This window comes from Armigeres subalbatus, chromosome 3, assembly GCF_024139115.2.
Source record: "Armigeres subalbatus isolate Guangzhou_Male chromosome 3, GZ_Asu_2, whole genome shotgun sequence".
Taxonomy (NCBI): Eukaryota; Metazoa; Arthropoda; class Insecta; order Diptera; family Culicidae; genus Armigeres; species Armigeres subalbatus.
This window is the reverse complement of record NC_085141.1, coordinates 355,653,516-355,672,234: the sequence shown is the minus strand read 5'-3', so window position 1 is coordinate 355,672,234 and position 18,719 is coordinate 355,653,516. Positions and strand designations below refer to the sequence as shown.

Sequence of the window (18,719 nt, the reverse complement as noted above, 5' to 3'; positions counted from 1 at the left end):
TATCTGTAAAGTGCAGTAAATATTTTCCTAATGTCCCACACATGTTTATCACCAGATTTTTACAAATAACTTTTCAACCCGCTAGCCTGACGAAATACTTACTAGAAGTTCCTCCCCTATGATTCCGTTGAAATCCTCCTCGAACCTACCCATCCCAAAGTGGGTGGTTTGCATTCGGAGCGCTGTCGACACGATCATCCCCCTGATTCTCGCGTTTTAAATCTAACCGAACGAGCGTCCACGACCGGACACGACCCGAGCGAAAGCTTTCCATTGCACACACATCCTCTCCTGGTCGCCGCCGCAACAATGCCTTTCACTCTTTCACTCTCTCTCGCGCGCGCACGCCGCGACACACGATTATGCAGTTCGGCCCAGTGGCAGAGGAAATCCCCTTATCTGCTTGGCAGCGCAACGAAGTGCATCAGCTTCACACGGCACATGCTCAGAAGGTGGCACCCATCCAAGCGGCCGAACGTCGCTTCGCTGTCATATGCCCACCTTCTACGAAGCGGTGGTGGTTAAGAACAAAGCCTCCACAACGGCGACGGCGGCGTTCACATTCCGACAGGTGTCCAAGCCGACCGAACTTTTTCACCGGCGATGATGATGGTGACACGGTCCAAGGTGACGCTTCTAAATCCACCGCACAGCCGATCCTAATTAGCGATTCGTCAGTCGTGCTGCTGTTCGCCCAATCAAATTTCAAAGTGTGATTCGTATCGCGACTTTTACGATCGCTTCAAACGCCACCTCGCTCGCTCGCCGCGGCTCAATGTCGTCCTTGCTTGGAATTGGAAGGCCTTCGCGCACACGCAGCACGCATCTCGACGGCAACAGCGTTACAACTTTTGTCAGCATATCGGATGGAAAGAATTCGTTTAAAATTCGAAAGTCAATCCGTCCCTGAGAGCCCTTTTTCGTTGAATTGTGATACCGGGTTGTTCTCCGTGTGCTTAACGTAGGTAGGTACGACCGCACTGAATTTAGATTTATTTCCTCATCGAATGACAGGAATCCAAGCGAGTGACCATGCGTCTCCACCATTCAAGCATGCTGATGTGTTTGTTGCTTGTCGATCAGTAAGGGTTGTGGTCGCGAAGGTAAACCGCTACTCGCGTAGATAACCCTCAAGGGAAGTCCGGCGCAGCACGCTTCACGCTAGGGGCGAAAGTCGTCACGGTTGTTGTCATTCGTTCACACCATCATCATCGATTCTGTCCGGTTTGTCCCTCTTGTCGCGCACGTAATGTCATTTCGCTGGAAGTGGACGTCGACAATGCTGTCGAATTAGTGGTAGTAGTAATGTGCAATCAGTGCTGCTGTGCGATAAATCGTCAGGTTGCACAACTCTTCGCCACCGTGGGATCGTGTCTGATCAACCCTCTAAAGTCCACGTTACTACGATTAGGACAATCTTTGTGCGCGAGACAATCTATGTGAAAAAAAATCATACTGAAGTGAATAACGACATGGACAGGAAAGGGTGATCGTCATGCGGAGCTCGATCGTGACCAGGGGAACGCCGGGAGACGAGGTCTTGGGGTCATCAGGTGGATTTCTCAAGAGTAGCAACCTGCTGCACCACTCTGTTGGATGGCGTTCATTGAGAGCGGCGATGGTTGCCGTGACGACGGACGCAAAGTCGGCGCGATTGTATCATTCTTCCCCCATGGCTCCACAGACAACAACTTAAATATGACACACGTCCCCACGGACGGAGAGTAGTAGAAGTGGTGGTGGATACTTCGGGGCTAAGGCAGAAGAAAACAGAACGGAGCAAAAAAAGTGGGAAGTCGTCAAAGAACACTCTCAAGTCAAGTCCAAGGTCAAGCACGCTGCACCTGCCGTCTCTTTCGCGCTGAATTACAAGTGATTGAGCGGCTCTGATTGGATGTGTGTTTTGTTGTTCAGAGTAGAAGTGGCTCACCTACCAGTTGTGATTTAGTAGCTATTAATGATGATAATAATAATAATAACAGGTCGGTCAGCGATGTGCTTTGGGAAAGGAAATCGTGATGTTTGGTACTTACATAGTTTGCCGTAGTACGATTCGGAGAAGGTAGATGACTATGCGTAAACTGGAAGGTTGTTTTTATTTTCTGCGTTCTATAAATAGGTATCTGAAAAATAAGGGTTTTTATCAACAAAAGCTTTATCAGCGAAAAACAAAAACAAACTACGCTGATGATAGTGAATCTCATTTTCTCACAGTGTATGCAAGCATTCAAAAATGGCAGCGCAGTAATCGTTTAGCACTTCCACAAATATTGACAGCGATGATTCAAAACAATATTATCAATTATCCAATATGCATTCTTTCAAACTAGGAATTTTAGACTGAGATATAGATGAAGACGCCATTTCGGTTGCTAAGAAACCATCAAAATCTCAATGGTAACTTGTGCAACTATGTAGTTACAAGAAGATGTTTTTTTCATCATGAGTAACTCAATCACGCGAGAGTTGTATGTTTATTCAACGGGGCTTTGCGTTTACTCCAAAAACGAAATTTTGATACACGTAAAAAAATTTAATGTTGTTTATTATTAATATTTCTAATTTTCTAATTTATTTTTGCCAAAGCAGGCGTCTAATGACATGTATAAGAAAAAACTGATACATCACATACATTCGGAAACTTATACTTTTCATTAACTTATGAATGTTATTAGCTTTTTGATATGGGATCATTCATTAGGTGGCATAATGAAGAGTATAAGTATTTTCGAATGGTTTTTTGCTATAACATATAAGGTTATTTTTTAACGTGTAGGAGGTGCGAAGCTCAACAAACTAAGGTGATGTCTGTATGTATGTATGTACGTACGTATGAGCATTATGACCGCACAATTGTACAAGTAGTTGCTACTCCGTGATTGACTGAACTTGCGAAATTGTACAGAGAACACAATAAATGGGGCTTGGGATTAGCTACCCATTCTCAATGTACAAGTTTCGGGATCTTAAATATTTAAAGTCAATAACATCGCCGGTCACATCCTTACGGTCATATAGAAAGGGAAGGATTGTTAGTCCGACTCTCGTTGCTACTAGAGACCGAGTATACCTCTGCATCTCCACGATTGTCTTGGGATACGATATCGTTTTAGTTACTAAGGATAATTTATTTGGATTCACTTCGGTAAGCGATGCGATCTATGGGATGGGAAATAACACCAATACGCTGTCTCGCGATGAGTAAACAGTTAAAACATGGACGCCTGGACGCCATGGACGACCGAACGAAAGCGGAGCACTCTGTACTCACTTGCTCGATGGCTACTGCAACTATTGAGATCAACTGCAACTATTGGAAGTGCTTAATGAACACTAAGCTGCGAGGCGGCTCTGTCCCAGTGTGGGGATGTAATGCCAATAAGAAGAAGAATAGGAAGAAGAAGAAGTGTGCAAAATGAATTCCCTTGATTAATCAATTTCAGAAGATTTTTAGGCAATCGTTGTATCCAGTATTTTGCGCTCAATAATGACGGCTTATTGAGTTCCTAAGAGTTACTTTTTGACATTCAAGAGGTAAAAAATATTTACACAATTTAATCTATGTAGGTTTTGATTAAGTAAAAAAATATTGGCACTCATTTATTATTTCAGAATTATTTCTTCCGTTCAATTTTTCTGAATTGTTTGATTCTGTTTTCTAGGTATGTAAAAGGCATGGCATATCAACGTTCTTGCGTCGTGTTGCAGCGAACTGTGAAAACTGCTGATGGGTTCTCCTGGGTGGACAGTATACTTTATTAAGGTCACTCCTGACGGAATCCAAGATTAAAAGTGCTCGCGTTTTCGGGGCACACCACTGGATTCAGAGGCGGCGCACAACTGTCATTTTTGTTGATTTAGCTTTGCTGCGTCGCAGCATGCGTGAAATAATAAAAATGACAGTTGTGCGTTGCTTCCGTATCGAGTGGTGTGTGGTATAAGGTATGGTATGTAAAGGTATGTAAAAGCCAAGGCATATCAACATTCTTGCGGCATGTTGCAGCGAACTGTGAAAACTGCTGATGGGTTCTCCTGGGTGGGCAGTACACTTTTTTAAGGTCACTCCTGACGGAATCCAAGATTAAAAGTGCTCGCGTTTTCGGGGGCACACCACTGGATTCAGAGGCGGCGCACAACTGTCATTTTTGTTGATTTAGCTTTGCTGCGTCGCAGCATGCGTGAAATAATAAAAATGACAGTTGTGCGTTGCGAATATGTAAAATCATTTATGATAACAAACGGTAAATGGGATTTTTTGGCCACGGTTCAAATACCATTACATAAGATCGTTGACATTTGTTTGTTTACCAAAAAATCATTTGATCACGTTCTAATGATTTCTACAGGTTGAATGTCAAATTGAATAGATCTCACGCCGCCATTATCGAGAGCAAAATACTGGATTGAAATCTTACAATTTAGTATTATTTTAATACAGTATCTGTATGGAAAGCTTACATTTGCCGAATCTGTGAAATCAAGTACGAAGGCATGGCAGGAGATATTTACAATCGACAGATGAAGACCGTGACACCAGTGCTATGTTGGATTAGAATGTCAATTTTGTTCATTGACCGCATCACGTTTTTGCTAAAAGATTTATCGGTGAGTTCGTCGAATGACATTTGGTCGAAAAGAAATTTGTTCAAAACGAAATTTCGTCGAAGGGACATTTGGCCGAATGGACATTTAGTCAAATGTTGAAATTAAATTTCAGCATAATAGGTCGGTAACAGGTTATTTAGTAAAATGGATAATTAGTCGATTAATTTTTGATTAAATGTGATTAAATCATAGCAAGCAGTCGCGCTTTGGTTTTTATTTGTTTATCGCTCGTTCGCATTATTTTATCTCGCCAGTGCGGCTTTTCTGTCGTAAAGAAAGCAGTAAATCAACAAAATGGGTGATAAAGTTTTCATCCATACAGTTCAGTTCCGTTTCCCAGTAGGCAGTCCTCGGCCATCTTGGGCAGACAATGGCAAGTTTTTTGAAGCAGCTAGACACTGATCTATTGTTTATAGATACAGCAGTACAAAACGGCACATGATCGTTCACTGTACAATAAATTCGTCTCCCGCGATGCAATGGCAGAATCGATGAAGAAGAACAAGTGCCGAGGAAGTTTGTTTATACAAGTGGAAGTTAGCGACGAATGCTTTTCGTTGGTGCTCGAAATGTTTGGAAAAATTGATCACGTTGTAAGAGAGAAATTTTCCTCGGTATTGGGATTAGGACATCTGTACACAGGAGTTCGAGGTGTGAATATGGAAGTAGGAAAGAGTATTCCTCCATCGATAGATGTTGCCGGCATCAAAGGAAGAATTTTCTACGACGGACTTCTGCATATCTGCTTCCTGTGACAAGCAGTTGATCACCGGAAAGGCTCGTGTCCTCAAGCGCGGAAGAAGTCCGGAAAGCAAATGGAGTGTTCTACATATGCTGGCGTTGTATCTGGGAAAGAAGGAGAGCACATATCGTCGGAAACGTCGGATGAGGGCATCATCGATGTTCCAGAAGAAAATCTGAAAACAGGAAATCAAAAGCAGTCGATAGCTCATGAGAAGGTACATCCGGAGAAAAAAGTTCGTCGGAAAACAGGTGATGTAAATGGCTATAGCGATAGAGGAAGCAATATCTCATCCACCAGGAAGTCAGCGACGGGCTCAATTACCCGGTTCGAGCTCCGGATCAAGTTCCCGAAAAAAAGTGCGTGTGGAAATCGTATTATTAATTGTATTTTATATTTTTATAACATTGGAACAATTTGCTCCTGGTTCCGTAGAGTCTTTATAAACAACTGAGCCTAATAAATAACCAAACTGAAAAAAAAAATAATTAAATAATTCACAAGGTACATGGATGAATAGATTGGAGGAATTAAGTGGACGTGAGGAAGTTCAATCAGCAGCGGATGAAACGAATACGGAAGCTAATGAGGATTTTTCGCCTGAGTAAACTGATACTTCTGAAGACATTAGTGGACTATAGAAAAAATAAAAAGCGCACAAAAATAGAGAAACATTAGGTACCGATGGGAAATACCTTCTATTCTCTTATTTTTTAAGGTTTTTATCAATAATTGATGCAAGTATTCTGCCGCGATTTGCATAAGAGTCCCATGTCGATTTTTGACGATTTTGATTTTCTTTGTGGATGGGGAAATAAGCTTAAAATGAACTCATTTTTAAGAAAAACTAATAAAATAATAGGCTTTGTTCTAGAAATTTGAAAATAAAACCCATTTGTGAGTTGTGTGTCGCATCTTGCTATTTATTCGCATAACAGTCACATTCCAGATTTATTATTGTCCATTGAAAAATTCCATAGCAATGTATACAGATAAAGAATAACATGCCAAATTTTCAAAAAGATTGCTGGTTTTATCGATTTATTAGATTTTTTAAATTTCTCCGTGTAAAACGAATTTGAAAAATTTAACGGCATATTTCTCAAGTTGATGAAAACTGACATGGAACGCTTATGCGAATAGGGGCGAATATTCGACGTAATGTCATTCGACCAATTTTCATTCAATGAAACATCATCCGACTAAATGTCTTTTCTACAGGTGTAATAGATTTATCATATGAAGTTGCTTAGAGGAGTTCGTCAAAGTCGTGGGAAATTTTTACCATCCTATTATTTATTTATTTTATGAACCAATCATTCGTTGGTCAATACTGGAGCAATAATTAGGTAAAATGCCCAATAGTGGACCTCCTAATAGCGAAATTTTGTTCTTCCTGGCAAAAGGAGTGGAAATTTTCCAAATATTAATTTAGCGTGATATCTAATATCAAGTTCTGCATCTCATCTTCACGATAGATACATAAAACACTCAAATACTCGACGTTATTCGTTGAAATTAACATTTTAAAGTCTGACTGAATTCGTCCTATAGTAGACCCCTGGGGTCCATAATAGGAATTGGCTTCCCTATAGTCGACACTTCATTTGATTTTGATGTTCCGTTTCGGTACGTTCTTCTTTTCTATTATGGACCCCTAAAATATTCCTATAATGGACACTCTCGTGTTTTTTTACAAAATTGTAAAAAAAACATCTAATTTTACTTTCCATGGCATTTTCAATGCATATAATCAAATCATAGGACTGTAAGGTAGGCTCTCTTGATGGAATTTCATAGCAAAATGTTTGCATTGTGCTGTAATAATGCAAAAATGGCTGGAGGGTCCACTATTGGTTGGGGGTCCACTATTGGGCACTTCACCCTATGTGAATTTTTGACACACCGCAATGAATCATTCATTTTTTTTATTATTGACTAAAGTTACTTTTTTTCAAACATACATTCGACGAAATATAAGAAAATTATTCATTCGACAATCTGCTTTCGATTAAATCTACATTCGACCAAATGTTCAAACGACGTTATACGAAAATTCTTAATGCTTAATGGCGTCTTCGCCGAACTCTTATTGTAGTATTTCTATTCTTGACCAAACGTCATTTGACTAAATATACGAAGGTTCTTCATTCTAGAACCTGCTTTCGAGTAAATGTCCATTTGACCAAATGTCCATTCGACGTAATGTCCTTTCGACCAAATGTACGAAGATACTTCATTCTAAAATCTGCTTCCGACTAAATGTCCTTTCGACCAAACGGTATAGATTCGTTTTGGACATACTTGCGAATCCGTAAGAAACTCGCGGGACTCCTCAAACAGTAAACTGTCTTGGTGAAATCATCACACTACCACCCTACCTCGTCGTTCTTCCAAAACAGGTTAAGTAATAACTCACACTTTTGGCTGAAACAAACCGAAACCGACTGCAGACTTACGATCTTAAGGTCACTCCTGACGGAATCCAATTTTCCAAGTACTCGCGTTTTCAAGGGCACACCATTCGATACGGAAGCAACGCACAACTGTCATTTTTGTTTTTTTACGCATGCTGCTGAAAAAATAAAAATCACAGTTGTGCGTTGCTTCCGTATCGAATGGTGTGCCCTTGAAAATTCGAGTACTCTGAAAATTGGATTCCGTCAGGGAGTGATCTTAACCTAGCTGCTCCAATTTTCATCGAATTGGATGTGTAGAAAAAAGATCGCGTCATGTCGACAGCTCCAAAGGATACCTGGTGAAGATGGACTCTATAACGGGTCGGCCAGTCGCGTTTCCGGTTAATAATTAGGCGGCTTATGCGCCACTCCTGGAAGGAGACCGCCCAACAAGTTTTCGTTGCCCAGCTTGAGACCTCCTTAGGGGAAGGGGCACTTTTCTTAGAAAGAACCTAATCCGAATACGTCCTTCGTACTTCTCGTTTCCGAGCGGACACCTCTAATTCCGAAAGATTTCCCGAATAAATTCTTCCGATATCCGACCTGGAACCAAAGTCATTCAGGCGGCGGTTTTCCTCATCGGACCAACCCGAAAAGCTACCCGTTCCACCCCGTCCAAGACTGGAAAGCGAGCAAAAGTCAGAATCGGGCTGACTACCCAGTAAATACACCAAAAATACAAGAATATGTTACAAACGAACGCGAAGCGACATAAATTCTTTAACAGGCATCAACTAAATACATTCAGAATAGCAGATATTGAACCAGTCAAACGGTTAAGTCTTGCAATTGTATTTCGGCTGTAAACCCTCCCATATATGAGACTCCTATTAACGTTTACATGGATTTTAATGCAATTCGTTTATTTCCTTGCATTCGCCTAGGTCTAGCATTCCCACTGTTTCCCTCTAACTCGTATCTACGTGTGCGTGCAATCCTCCTAATTCTGCTTTTCCGTTCTTTTTACCGGTGGTATCTCCGGCTGCGCGACTCTTCTCCTTTAGCTTACTCCGACAAACTTCTCCTGCGAACTCACTCTCGCTTCTCACATACGGTGAGCTTCATACGGGAGCCGTCCCCAATGGGCTACTGACGTACTCGCAAAATAAATTATTGTGCCTCTACTGGGTCACATGGCCATGGGCGGCACAAACAATAACGCATGCATTTACTCACGGTTTCGAAGTAGTTGTTTCGGGGAGGACCTACGGATGGGGTCGGAGCTGCTACGCACTACTCCGGGCCAGAACTCATGCCGACGGACGGCGTATTGCGTCGATGTTGCTTTGGTCACTCACTCCCTCATTCAGCGCGCGGGAAAAATTGTTGAGGACGACAACGGCGATCTGCTACTATGCGGTTGGAGAACGATGCAAATTGATGATGCAGATTGCGGTGGTTTGGCTTCGCCTGCCAAAGGCGCGATTTTGACGGTTCACAACCTTCTCCAGCCAAGTGTACCCCGGGAACCCTTGGCAGCCGTTGCGTGGGGTCAAAAGCGATCGAAACGGATGGGTGTAGTGTGTCGGCTTTGCCGGTGCTGCCACGGACCTAATCACAAATCTACGCACATTGAATCTCACAGGATTAACGAAACTGAGCTTTAACAAACTTCTGCACGACTAGAGGGAAACAAGATTATAAATTAGCTAACACTTAATATGAATCTATGTCACTTTTACCTTCAAAAACACACTACGGCACGGATCCAACACAAAGATTTATTTCGAAAGACGCAACTGGACATGCAAAGTTTTATAATTTAAATAAATAACAAAATAATTATATTTACAGAGGCCACTTGGATCGCTTGATAATTCGACAACCATTGGGCATCTGAAAAACTTGGTTCAGATCTCCGATGACGCCACCTTGGACCCCTACGATAGGGTTAAGGCAGGCATTTTCGTCTTTTCGTCATAGTCTCGGAATCCAACAAAAGACACTTTTATCTTGCCAAACTCTTCCGTACCAAATCGTAGGCTCAGGACAAACGTTCTGCTAAGGTGGAGTTCTAGCAAATGGACGTTGCTTTCGTTGGTTTTAGCCCTTACCACGATGGACGGAAATATCTGCCGTGCCCCTATATGCAGCGAATTGAAATCGCTCATCTGTCAAACAAATCGAATGAATCAACTCACCTATCTATTTATGTTACCGAATGGCTGAATAAGTCATATAACTTTAAGAAAATTATTAAGTATATTCAGTGGCTTAATTTTCTTAGTCGGTTGTTCAGTCAAAGCATCAAACTGTTTTTGAACGATTTGATTTATTTTAGTTTTTAGTTTTTCAACAAGTTTTTTACAATTTAAGTAGTCTCCAATTAGTCTTGGGAACAAAGGCGTAGGACTGTCAATCCGGAGATGGCGAGATTAATTCTCGGTTCGGTCTAGGATGCTCAATGGCGGCTACAGTAGTGTCAATGTTTTGTCAACCTGTTGCCTGAAAATATGCTTGCTGTCGAGAGTCAAGCCAAGCTAGTCGGCCTCATTGGCCCATTTTCAATTCTCAGGTGGAAAATCTTTCAGGGATTACTTTTGTGGATGAGAGAGGTTATCTCTCTTCGTAGAGAGACAGAATGTAGCCTTCTGGAGGTTCTGGCATGTCGGAGGTGAAGACATTGAAATGCAGGGTCCACAGAATACTTCCATGTGATCGCCTGCGATGATGTCGTACACATTGGAACTCGCTTCGCTGATTAAGACCCAGAATGTCCTTGCCGACAGATAGTGGTTAATGATTTTCACCAAGCAGTTCAAAATATTGTAGCGTTGAAGTTTGTACATTATGCCAAACATTGTCGAACGCCTTCTCAGCATTGAGTTCGGTCGGATGTTTTAGAGACAGACTTGTTCCGTCTGAGGATGTTGACAACTCGGGTGAGCTGATGCACAGTGGATCGACTGCGTCGGAAACCAAACTGTTCCTCGAGCAAGATGTTGTGGTGTTCGGCAGACTTAAGTAACCGGTGGTGAATCGCCTTTTCAAACGAATCAGGCTTCCATCGTTAGAATTCTAGAGACATCAGCTCCATGGTATTCAGATACCGATACCGATTTTCAGATATTTTCCATCCAACAAAAGCTGAAAGCTAACACAATTTTGACAGGAAGTTTTTTTTTTCATAAAAACTAGGAAATTTAGAAATTAGGATAAAAGCAATACATATTCTAAAAATTTCCTAAACGTTATTTTTTACGAACATAATAGCCAAAAATAGGGGAAATGTTTCGAGCTCCATCTCACTGAACATGTGGTTGGGGTTCTGTCAAATCACACCAAGCGCCAATGAAAATTTTACAATTTTCTTGTCAAAGATTTCGTGTAACAGATTCAATCAATCACAAATCGTTCAACGCCATAACTGAGGATATCCTATCACAAATGTACGCATGTTTTGACATAAAATGTTTTCTGTTTCCCTTTTGCGAACAAAATATCATAAGTCAATCAAAAAGTCGCGTGGTGCGGTTTGGCTGAACCCCAACCATATATTCATCTCATCGTGAAACAAAGAAATACGGCACCAATTTCATCCCTTTTCATTGTAAACATGTGTGCTCACTGCTGAAAAAATCACAAAAATAAGAAACAAATCAAGTTGCTTTCGGAGCCGTGAGATGAAATTCAGGAGCAGTTCCCCAAAATTAGCAAATCCTTGTAAAAAATATTCTGTGGAAATTGTTGTCCACTTTTTGCTAACATTGATTTATTTATGGAGATTTTGTAGTTTTTACAAAGACAATTTTCATTTTTGCTTCTTAGAAAATTCCAATTTTACATTTAAAATTGCTAATATACCCGTAATGCTGGGTAGATACCTCTTCGTGGTGTGTTACGGGGTAAGTTCTACCATGGTCACATTGCCAGCTACAGGCACATCCTGACCCAACGAATACCTTCCCAATATCCATCTCCGTGATACTTATTCCTTCTCTCCCTAGTAACGGTACAGACAAGCGTGACCAGGAATAGTAATTCTAATGCTTTTGTCATTTTGTCACAGATTGAAATTAAGGATTACACCCACCTTGATTTCTGATAGCAATCTGAACAGAGATTTCAAAGGAAACATGAGTATCACTAGTTTCTAGTCCACGAAATATACCGGAGCAATGCCATGCTTTCGTGGTTTTATATATTCGTAAAATATTTATTTGCCATATTTTATTATAATTATTTTTCATATTTCATTATATTTATTTTTCATATTTTCACATTTTATTTTTTTTAATTTCTATATTTTTATAATTTCATATTTTACATTCTATTATTTTTGTGTCTTAAAATTTTCATATTATTATGTTATAATATTATCATAGTTTCATATTTCTTTAAATTGAACATTCCACTTTCAAATTTGATATTTTATGTTTTATATTTTTGTATTTTCATATTTATATAATTTCATGTTATTACACCTTCATATTATAATATTTTTATATTATCATATTTTCCTTACTCTTATATTTTTTCTATTTTTATACTTATATACACATTATGATGCCTTTTTTATGCTTTCACATTTTTTATACTTGTATATGTTCATATTTTTATACTTTTGTATTTTCATATATTTGTATTTTTTTCATATCATATTTTCATATTGTAGTTTGAAATATTTAATTTTCATATTTTAATTTTTTTGCCTTTCTTATATTTTCATACTTTCATGTTGTTATAATTTAATTAGCATATTTACATATTTCTATATTTTTATTATATTATTTTTTATACTTTCATATTTCGATCTTCTTTATTTTTGTGTTTTAATATTTTTATATTATCTTATTTTCAGATCTTTATATTGTCATATTCTCAAAATTTAATACTTTAATATCACATTTTATATTTTAACATTTGCAATATTATCATATTCTCATGTTTTTATGTACTCATATTTTTGTATCTTCATTTTTTATTTTTTAGTTTTCATATTTTTTAAATTTTCATATAGCAATTTTTATTCAATTATTACACTATATTTTTATGTTTCTTATTTTCATATTTAAAAAATCATATTTTTATGCTTTTATATATTTATATTATTGTATTATGTACCTTCATACTGATTTAACATTTTCATAGCCCACTACTAAACATCCCAGGAAGGAAAGCTTCACAACCTGCCATGTAACCTTTACGTAGACGACTTCCTGGCACATAAACTGCTATCTGATATATAACATTCTAAATAATAAATAAATTCTTTACAATTTCCAGCTTCTTCTACAAGAGATGTACATCCCGAATCAACTTCGGCTCCTAGTTGACGTTGTACTCTACAAATATATATAAAATTTGATATAATTTCTTATCATAATGTTATTCATTTCACTACATATTTATTTATATACAATTACCAAAATAAGAACTTAAAAAGAACGCGGTGCGTATGGTACGGTATGTCCACGCATCCTTCAACCCCTGTAGATTCGTGATATGTATCATGTTGAAGTGACTACTTGAACACGATACATCTCGAAGAATCATCTCTGCGGCAAACACAACGCAGTGGGCCTGGCCGCTTTGAAGTTTATGTCATACCACTGGTATGCTGTGAGCAGTGTTGTAAAATGTCATTTGCACTCGTTTGTATAATTTTCCCAGAACTTTTTAAGAAGGTAGCTATCAATTCATGATGTATGACGAACTCATAGCGCTTAAGTGTGCCTACAACTTTGTCTAACACGACATTGCTGTAAATATGTAATCTGGGGCGTGGGAGGCAAAATGTCATTCAAATGACATTATGTCAAATGACACGTGACATTTTGGAGAGTTTTCACTCTCCAGCCTAAGATGTTATATTTAGAGCAATGTACCCTTGGACAAAAATATAGCCCTACTCAAGCGTTATGAGTACATCTAAAATTATGCAATAAATTCGGCTTCTAAAGAAAGTTATGAACAAATTAGTCAAATGACATGCAGATGACATTTTACAAGCCTGGCTGTGAGCCTCAATATTGACAAGAAAAATTATTGGGCGTCATCTAACTCAATAGTTTTCCAGGATGCTTTCTTTGTACTGGCTGCGTTTGTGTTCGATTAGATTAGATTAGATTAGATTTTACATTTAAAATTGCTAATATGTTTTTGGTTTGTTTTTAATTCTCTTATGTTCATGGAAATCTTGCATTATTTAAGAAAACTTTGTAATTTTTATGGCTTTCACCCTGATTCCTGTATTGTCATTTTCCCATTTATATATTTCTAATTTAGGAGAGGTTTTATGTTAATCTTCAGTTGATCGGTAATTGAGCATGAAGATAAATAAAAATTACAACACATTTTTAACAGATGAGGATGTAAAGAAAATTCGAGAAAAAACTCACTGCGACAACAACCAGAAACCCAGGGTCATGACAATCAATAGTTCACCGTTTTCCATTGTCAGACAGAAATTTCCACACAGTTCTTTCCTAGTTGAATGATGCACATTTCTGTCTATTATCCTTCAGCTTTGATATCCCTTTTGAGAAACAAACTGCCCAAAGCCCCCTTTCTCTCCAATAAAAATTTCTTATCGAACACGCCAACCACCTCTCCAGTGGACTACGCATTGACTTTTCCGGATATTCGAAAGGCTTTAAACATAACCAAAACCATTCTAAGCCAATGAAGATCACATTTACTGCTGATCTTCATTTTCACCCGCGGAAAGCACGCAAATAATCACCAGCAGAGTCGCTGCGAACGATCATTACCTCACCAATCTCGGTCAACTTCCAAGAAAGTCGATATTTTGCGGCTTGCCTTTCGGGATGACTAACGATCGCATTGTTGGGCGCCAATCTGCCCTCGTACAGACTAGAGTGCCCTGCGTCTCATTGACAACGTGTCAGTAGTAATTAGAGCTGATTTGTATCGCCCAGTTGAGCAGCGTTTAGAATGCATTCTCTAAGGCGCATTATGCATATAAGTGCACTGTGCATTACTTGGAAAGGGAAAGCCCTACGGCTGATGCAAGTAACATGTGTCATGACTTTTTCCTCTCCCTGATAATGATGTTCTGGTGTCATTCTAGTTGTTTGATCTCGATGAAGCAGTAATTCTTTGGTAAAACATACTGTTTGATATCTAAGTCTTAAAAGTAAAGGTCCAAAATCTTCTTGATATACGATTTGTCATCTACTTTGCAGAACCCGTAGTCTCAAACAAATGAATACTTATCGTCCCTTTCTCTTCCTCTTACAGTTAGGATGCTGATGCTGCAATATAGCAAACACGGCGAATGCATACTCCAGGAAATCGGTGCAGCATTCCGGGGCGAGCATGCGACAGACCTCCTGCTCATCTGCGACGGCAAGGAGACTGTTCGGGCGCACAAACTGGTCCTGGCCGCAGCCAGCCCTCTCATTAGGTTCGTTCCTTCTTCAATATAGAATCGATAAACTTTCTAACCCTGTGCTATTTCCCCCCATCGTAGGATGATCCTGGAGGAAACGCCCATCCTTGATGGCGTTACCACCGTGTACTTCCCGGATGTCAAAGTGTGCTACTTCCGGCTTCTGCTGGACTTTCTATACTCGGGACAGGTGTACGTGCGATCCGTCGATGAGTACCATCATCTGCAGGACCTGCTAGCGCTGCTACAGATCAAGGCCAGCATATGGAAGAACGGTGAAGACTCGAACGACAGTGGTATGATCGGTGTTCAGGGTCATCAATCAAGTGCGCATTTTAACTCCCCATTTTACAGAATCGAACAAATCAGAACCTCACGTGGACATCAATCGCAATGAGGGCATCGCGTCGAGTCATCCCCCGCGAAGGAGATCCAAGAGCCAGGAATCCTTCGCCGGGGCCAACCGGACAGTTCCGAAAGTCAGTGTAAAAAGTGAACGGACTTCCGCCAGCAGTGAGGAGGGTGATCGCGAAGATCGCGAGTACATGGACGAAGTGGACGACGCGATAATCAAAAGTAACAACAACGTGCCGCCCCATCACCATCATCACCACCACCATCATCATCATCAGATAACGCGGCATGATGGCGATGACGATGCTGGAGGTGGGAGTGGGAACGACGGAAGCGAAGGCAGTGGTGCTGAGCGAGGACGGTCGGGCTCGGTGGCCGGCGAAAGTGCAGATCGACCAACACCGACGAACCTGAGCGGGAGCATCGGGGGCGGACGGAGAAGTGGGAGTGGCGAGCGGGATCCAGAAGACGAGGAAGACTACGAGCTGGACGTGGAAGATCGAGAAGGCGAGGAGGCGGATAGTGCGGAAGTGCGAGAAGGTCGGCATACCGCTGAGTCGATTGGAAACCGAAGACGAAGTTCGTCGGATCCGGTGAACTTGTCGATCGTGAAAACTCAGGACGTCGACTCGGACGATGCGAATATTGACGTCGAAACGATAGGCAATGCTCCCACCAAGGTAAGTATAATTTAGTAATAACCCCGCTTTGGATCTCTTGACAATATTACAATACTGTACCGTTTTCAGAATCTACTACCCCGCTACCTGGACCCGTTCCGCAGCAAACGGAAAGCGTACTTCATCCACTCGGACGCGGAACAGCTGAAACCGCTCGAGCACGAGCTGCTCCTCAACTCACCGGACAACCTGATGGTGACGCCGCATCGGAAGCGTCGGCCCGGGTTCCATAACTCTCCCGCCCAGAATCCGCCCTTCGTGCCGAGCTACCTGAGCCCGGACGACCTACGGACGCGAAAGTGCTTCCTGTCCGCGCCAACGTACCTGCCCGGTAAGTGGAACATACGTTTTTAAACTTCAATACATTTTGCCAGCCGTTTTATTATTCTTGAGCTGTTAGATAACCTTTTTTTGTATATGTAACCCGCAATATTCTCTTCTTTTCCGCACAGACGTCCGACCGGGATCTCCGAACTCTGCCCGACCCATCGACATTGGCCTGGTGAATAGCCACGCGGTCAACAACAATAATAACAACAACAATAACAACCGGATACGACCGCCCAGTGCGGACAACAAGCTGGCGGTCGCTCCCTTCGTGTATCCATGGCCGACGGCAGCTCTGGCTGGTCTTCCAGGCGGTCCCGGCGATCTGCTTGGAATTCCGTACGTCCACGATGGACCCAATGCGGAAACCAGTCCGGCGGAACTGATCCAGCAAATGAAAAACCTGGAGAATTGTCAAGCCGAACTGAACGCCCGATCCGGAAGCAGCGGCAACAACGGTGGCAACGGACCCGGAGTAGGAAGCGCTGGGAGTGGAGGAGGTGGCGGTATGGGTGGCAACAATGCCGTCCGGGAGTACCGCTGTGAGTTCTGTGGTAAGACGTTCGGTATGAGTTGGAACCTGAAGACTCATCTGCGGGTTCACACCGGCGAGAAACCCTTCGCCTGTCGGCTCTGCGTGGCGATGTTCAAACAGAAAGCTCACCTGTTGAAGCATCTTTGTTCGGTGCATCGGAACATACTCAACGCTCCGGACGATGGCGGTCGGTTCAGCTGCTGCTTCTGTACGTTGTACTTCGAGACGCAGCCGGAACTGATGCGGCATCTGTCCGGACATCACAACAATCTGCTGCTGAGTAAGAACCTTCACGAATGATACCAGCTGCCAGATTTGGACCGATATTTCTACTACTACTGCTGCTACCGGTTGGAAATGCACACCACCCGTTTGTAAGATAGACGTTTACTGTTTATGAATATTGAAATCGACCATGTGATAGAAACGCATAACCTTAAACATAAGTTTTGCAATTGTTGAACAAAGGCAAAATATGCTACGCACAGACACACTCACACAGCCACAGAACGCGAAAGAAAGGAACGCTATTCGTGAATATACTTTTGAGACCTCTCCTAACCTGTAAAGATAAAGACGCCAACACTGTTCGTTTTTTCTCGGATACTCGTGTATACGACCTACCTACTACTACTACTATTACTGCTACAACTACTACAGCAACGTTGAATAGTACCGTCGTTATTAACAGTTACACACTACCAATACAGTCAGAATGATACAACCATTAAATCGGTTCGTGTGATGTTCGCGCGAGTAGCGTTCTTTTGTTTGTTATTGTTTTTAATTTTGAATTGACGGAACGTCAATCGTCAAGCATTTGACTCTAAATTTTTCGGATTTTTTTGTTTGTTTACACGAAGCAATATTTAATTTTTAAGTAATTTTCGTTCTTTCTCGTAATGTTAAGTAAACAATCAAACGCAATCAAAATTTTTGCTAGTTATTTTTTAAAACAAACACAAAGCCACACAAACAACAATAGTCAGAAAACGTGAACACAAACTGAATGATTACCAATAATAACCAAGTGAGACACAATGACGAGACGAATCGAGTCAAGCGCAACAAGAAACCATCCATCCAACCCATAGTGAGTGAACGAGAGCGAGAGAAAGAGAGCCACGTACACAGACACATTCATCGCTAGCACACGGATGAAAATTGAACTACTTAAGCCGAGTATGTGTGTTTATTTCTACATTGTTTAGAATCGAATATGGATTTTCACCTTAATTTATTTGCTACTTAACAAACGGAAACCACCATCACCACCACCTCCGAATAACAACCAACAAAACACAACATTTAGGTGTCACAATAGGGCGAGGCAAATTTTTCGAATCCGTATAAGGAACAAGTTTTATATCTGTATTAATGGAGACTGTTGCGAAATACTTTTTCTTATGTTGATTTATGAACGATCAAATTTGATTATTTAAACGTCAAACAATGCTAGCTGAAAATTACATCAAAATTTGCAAGAATTGCATGAATTATTACATTGTTTAAATGGGAGCTACTACACGTTAACGATTCGGGACCATTTTGCGATTCGGGCGTAACTTGTTTTGTAAATAAACATTGTTTTATGGATTCCGTAGAATGCAAGCGTTTTCCTCCAAAATTAATTCCCTTACCTGATGGAGGAAAGTCAATTCCA

General features: G+C 40.8%; 1 protein-coding gene across 3 annotated transcripts in view; it reads left to right on the top strand.

The window, feature by feature from the left end:
• Positions 1-18,429, top strand: part of LOC134223279 (transcription factor Ken 2-like) — a 195,565-nt gene extending 177,136 nt beyond the window's left edge. For 2 of the 3 annotated variants that reach the window (XM_062702430.1, XM_062702431.1), the window contains exons 4-8: positions 15,010-15,175; positions 15,242-15,456; positions 15,515-16,194; positions 16,264-16,525; positions 16,647-18,428. In XM_062702430.1, coding sequence (XP_062558414.1) covers positions 15,010-15,175; positions 15,242-15,456; positions 15,515-16,194; positions 16,264-16,525; positions 16,647-17,356 — 2,033 coding nt within the window. In that variant the 3' untranslated portion in view covers positions 17,357-18,428. Of the gene's footprint in view, positions 1-15,009; positions 15,176-15,241; positions 15,457-15,514; positions 16,195-16,263; positions 16,526-16,646 lie in introns of all 3 variants that reach the window. The other variant, XM_062702432.1, reaches the window with a different exon arrangement.
• The last annotated feature ends 290 nt before the right edge of the window (positions 18,430-18,719 follow it).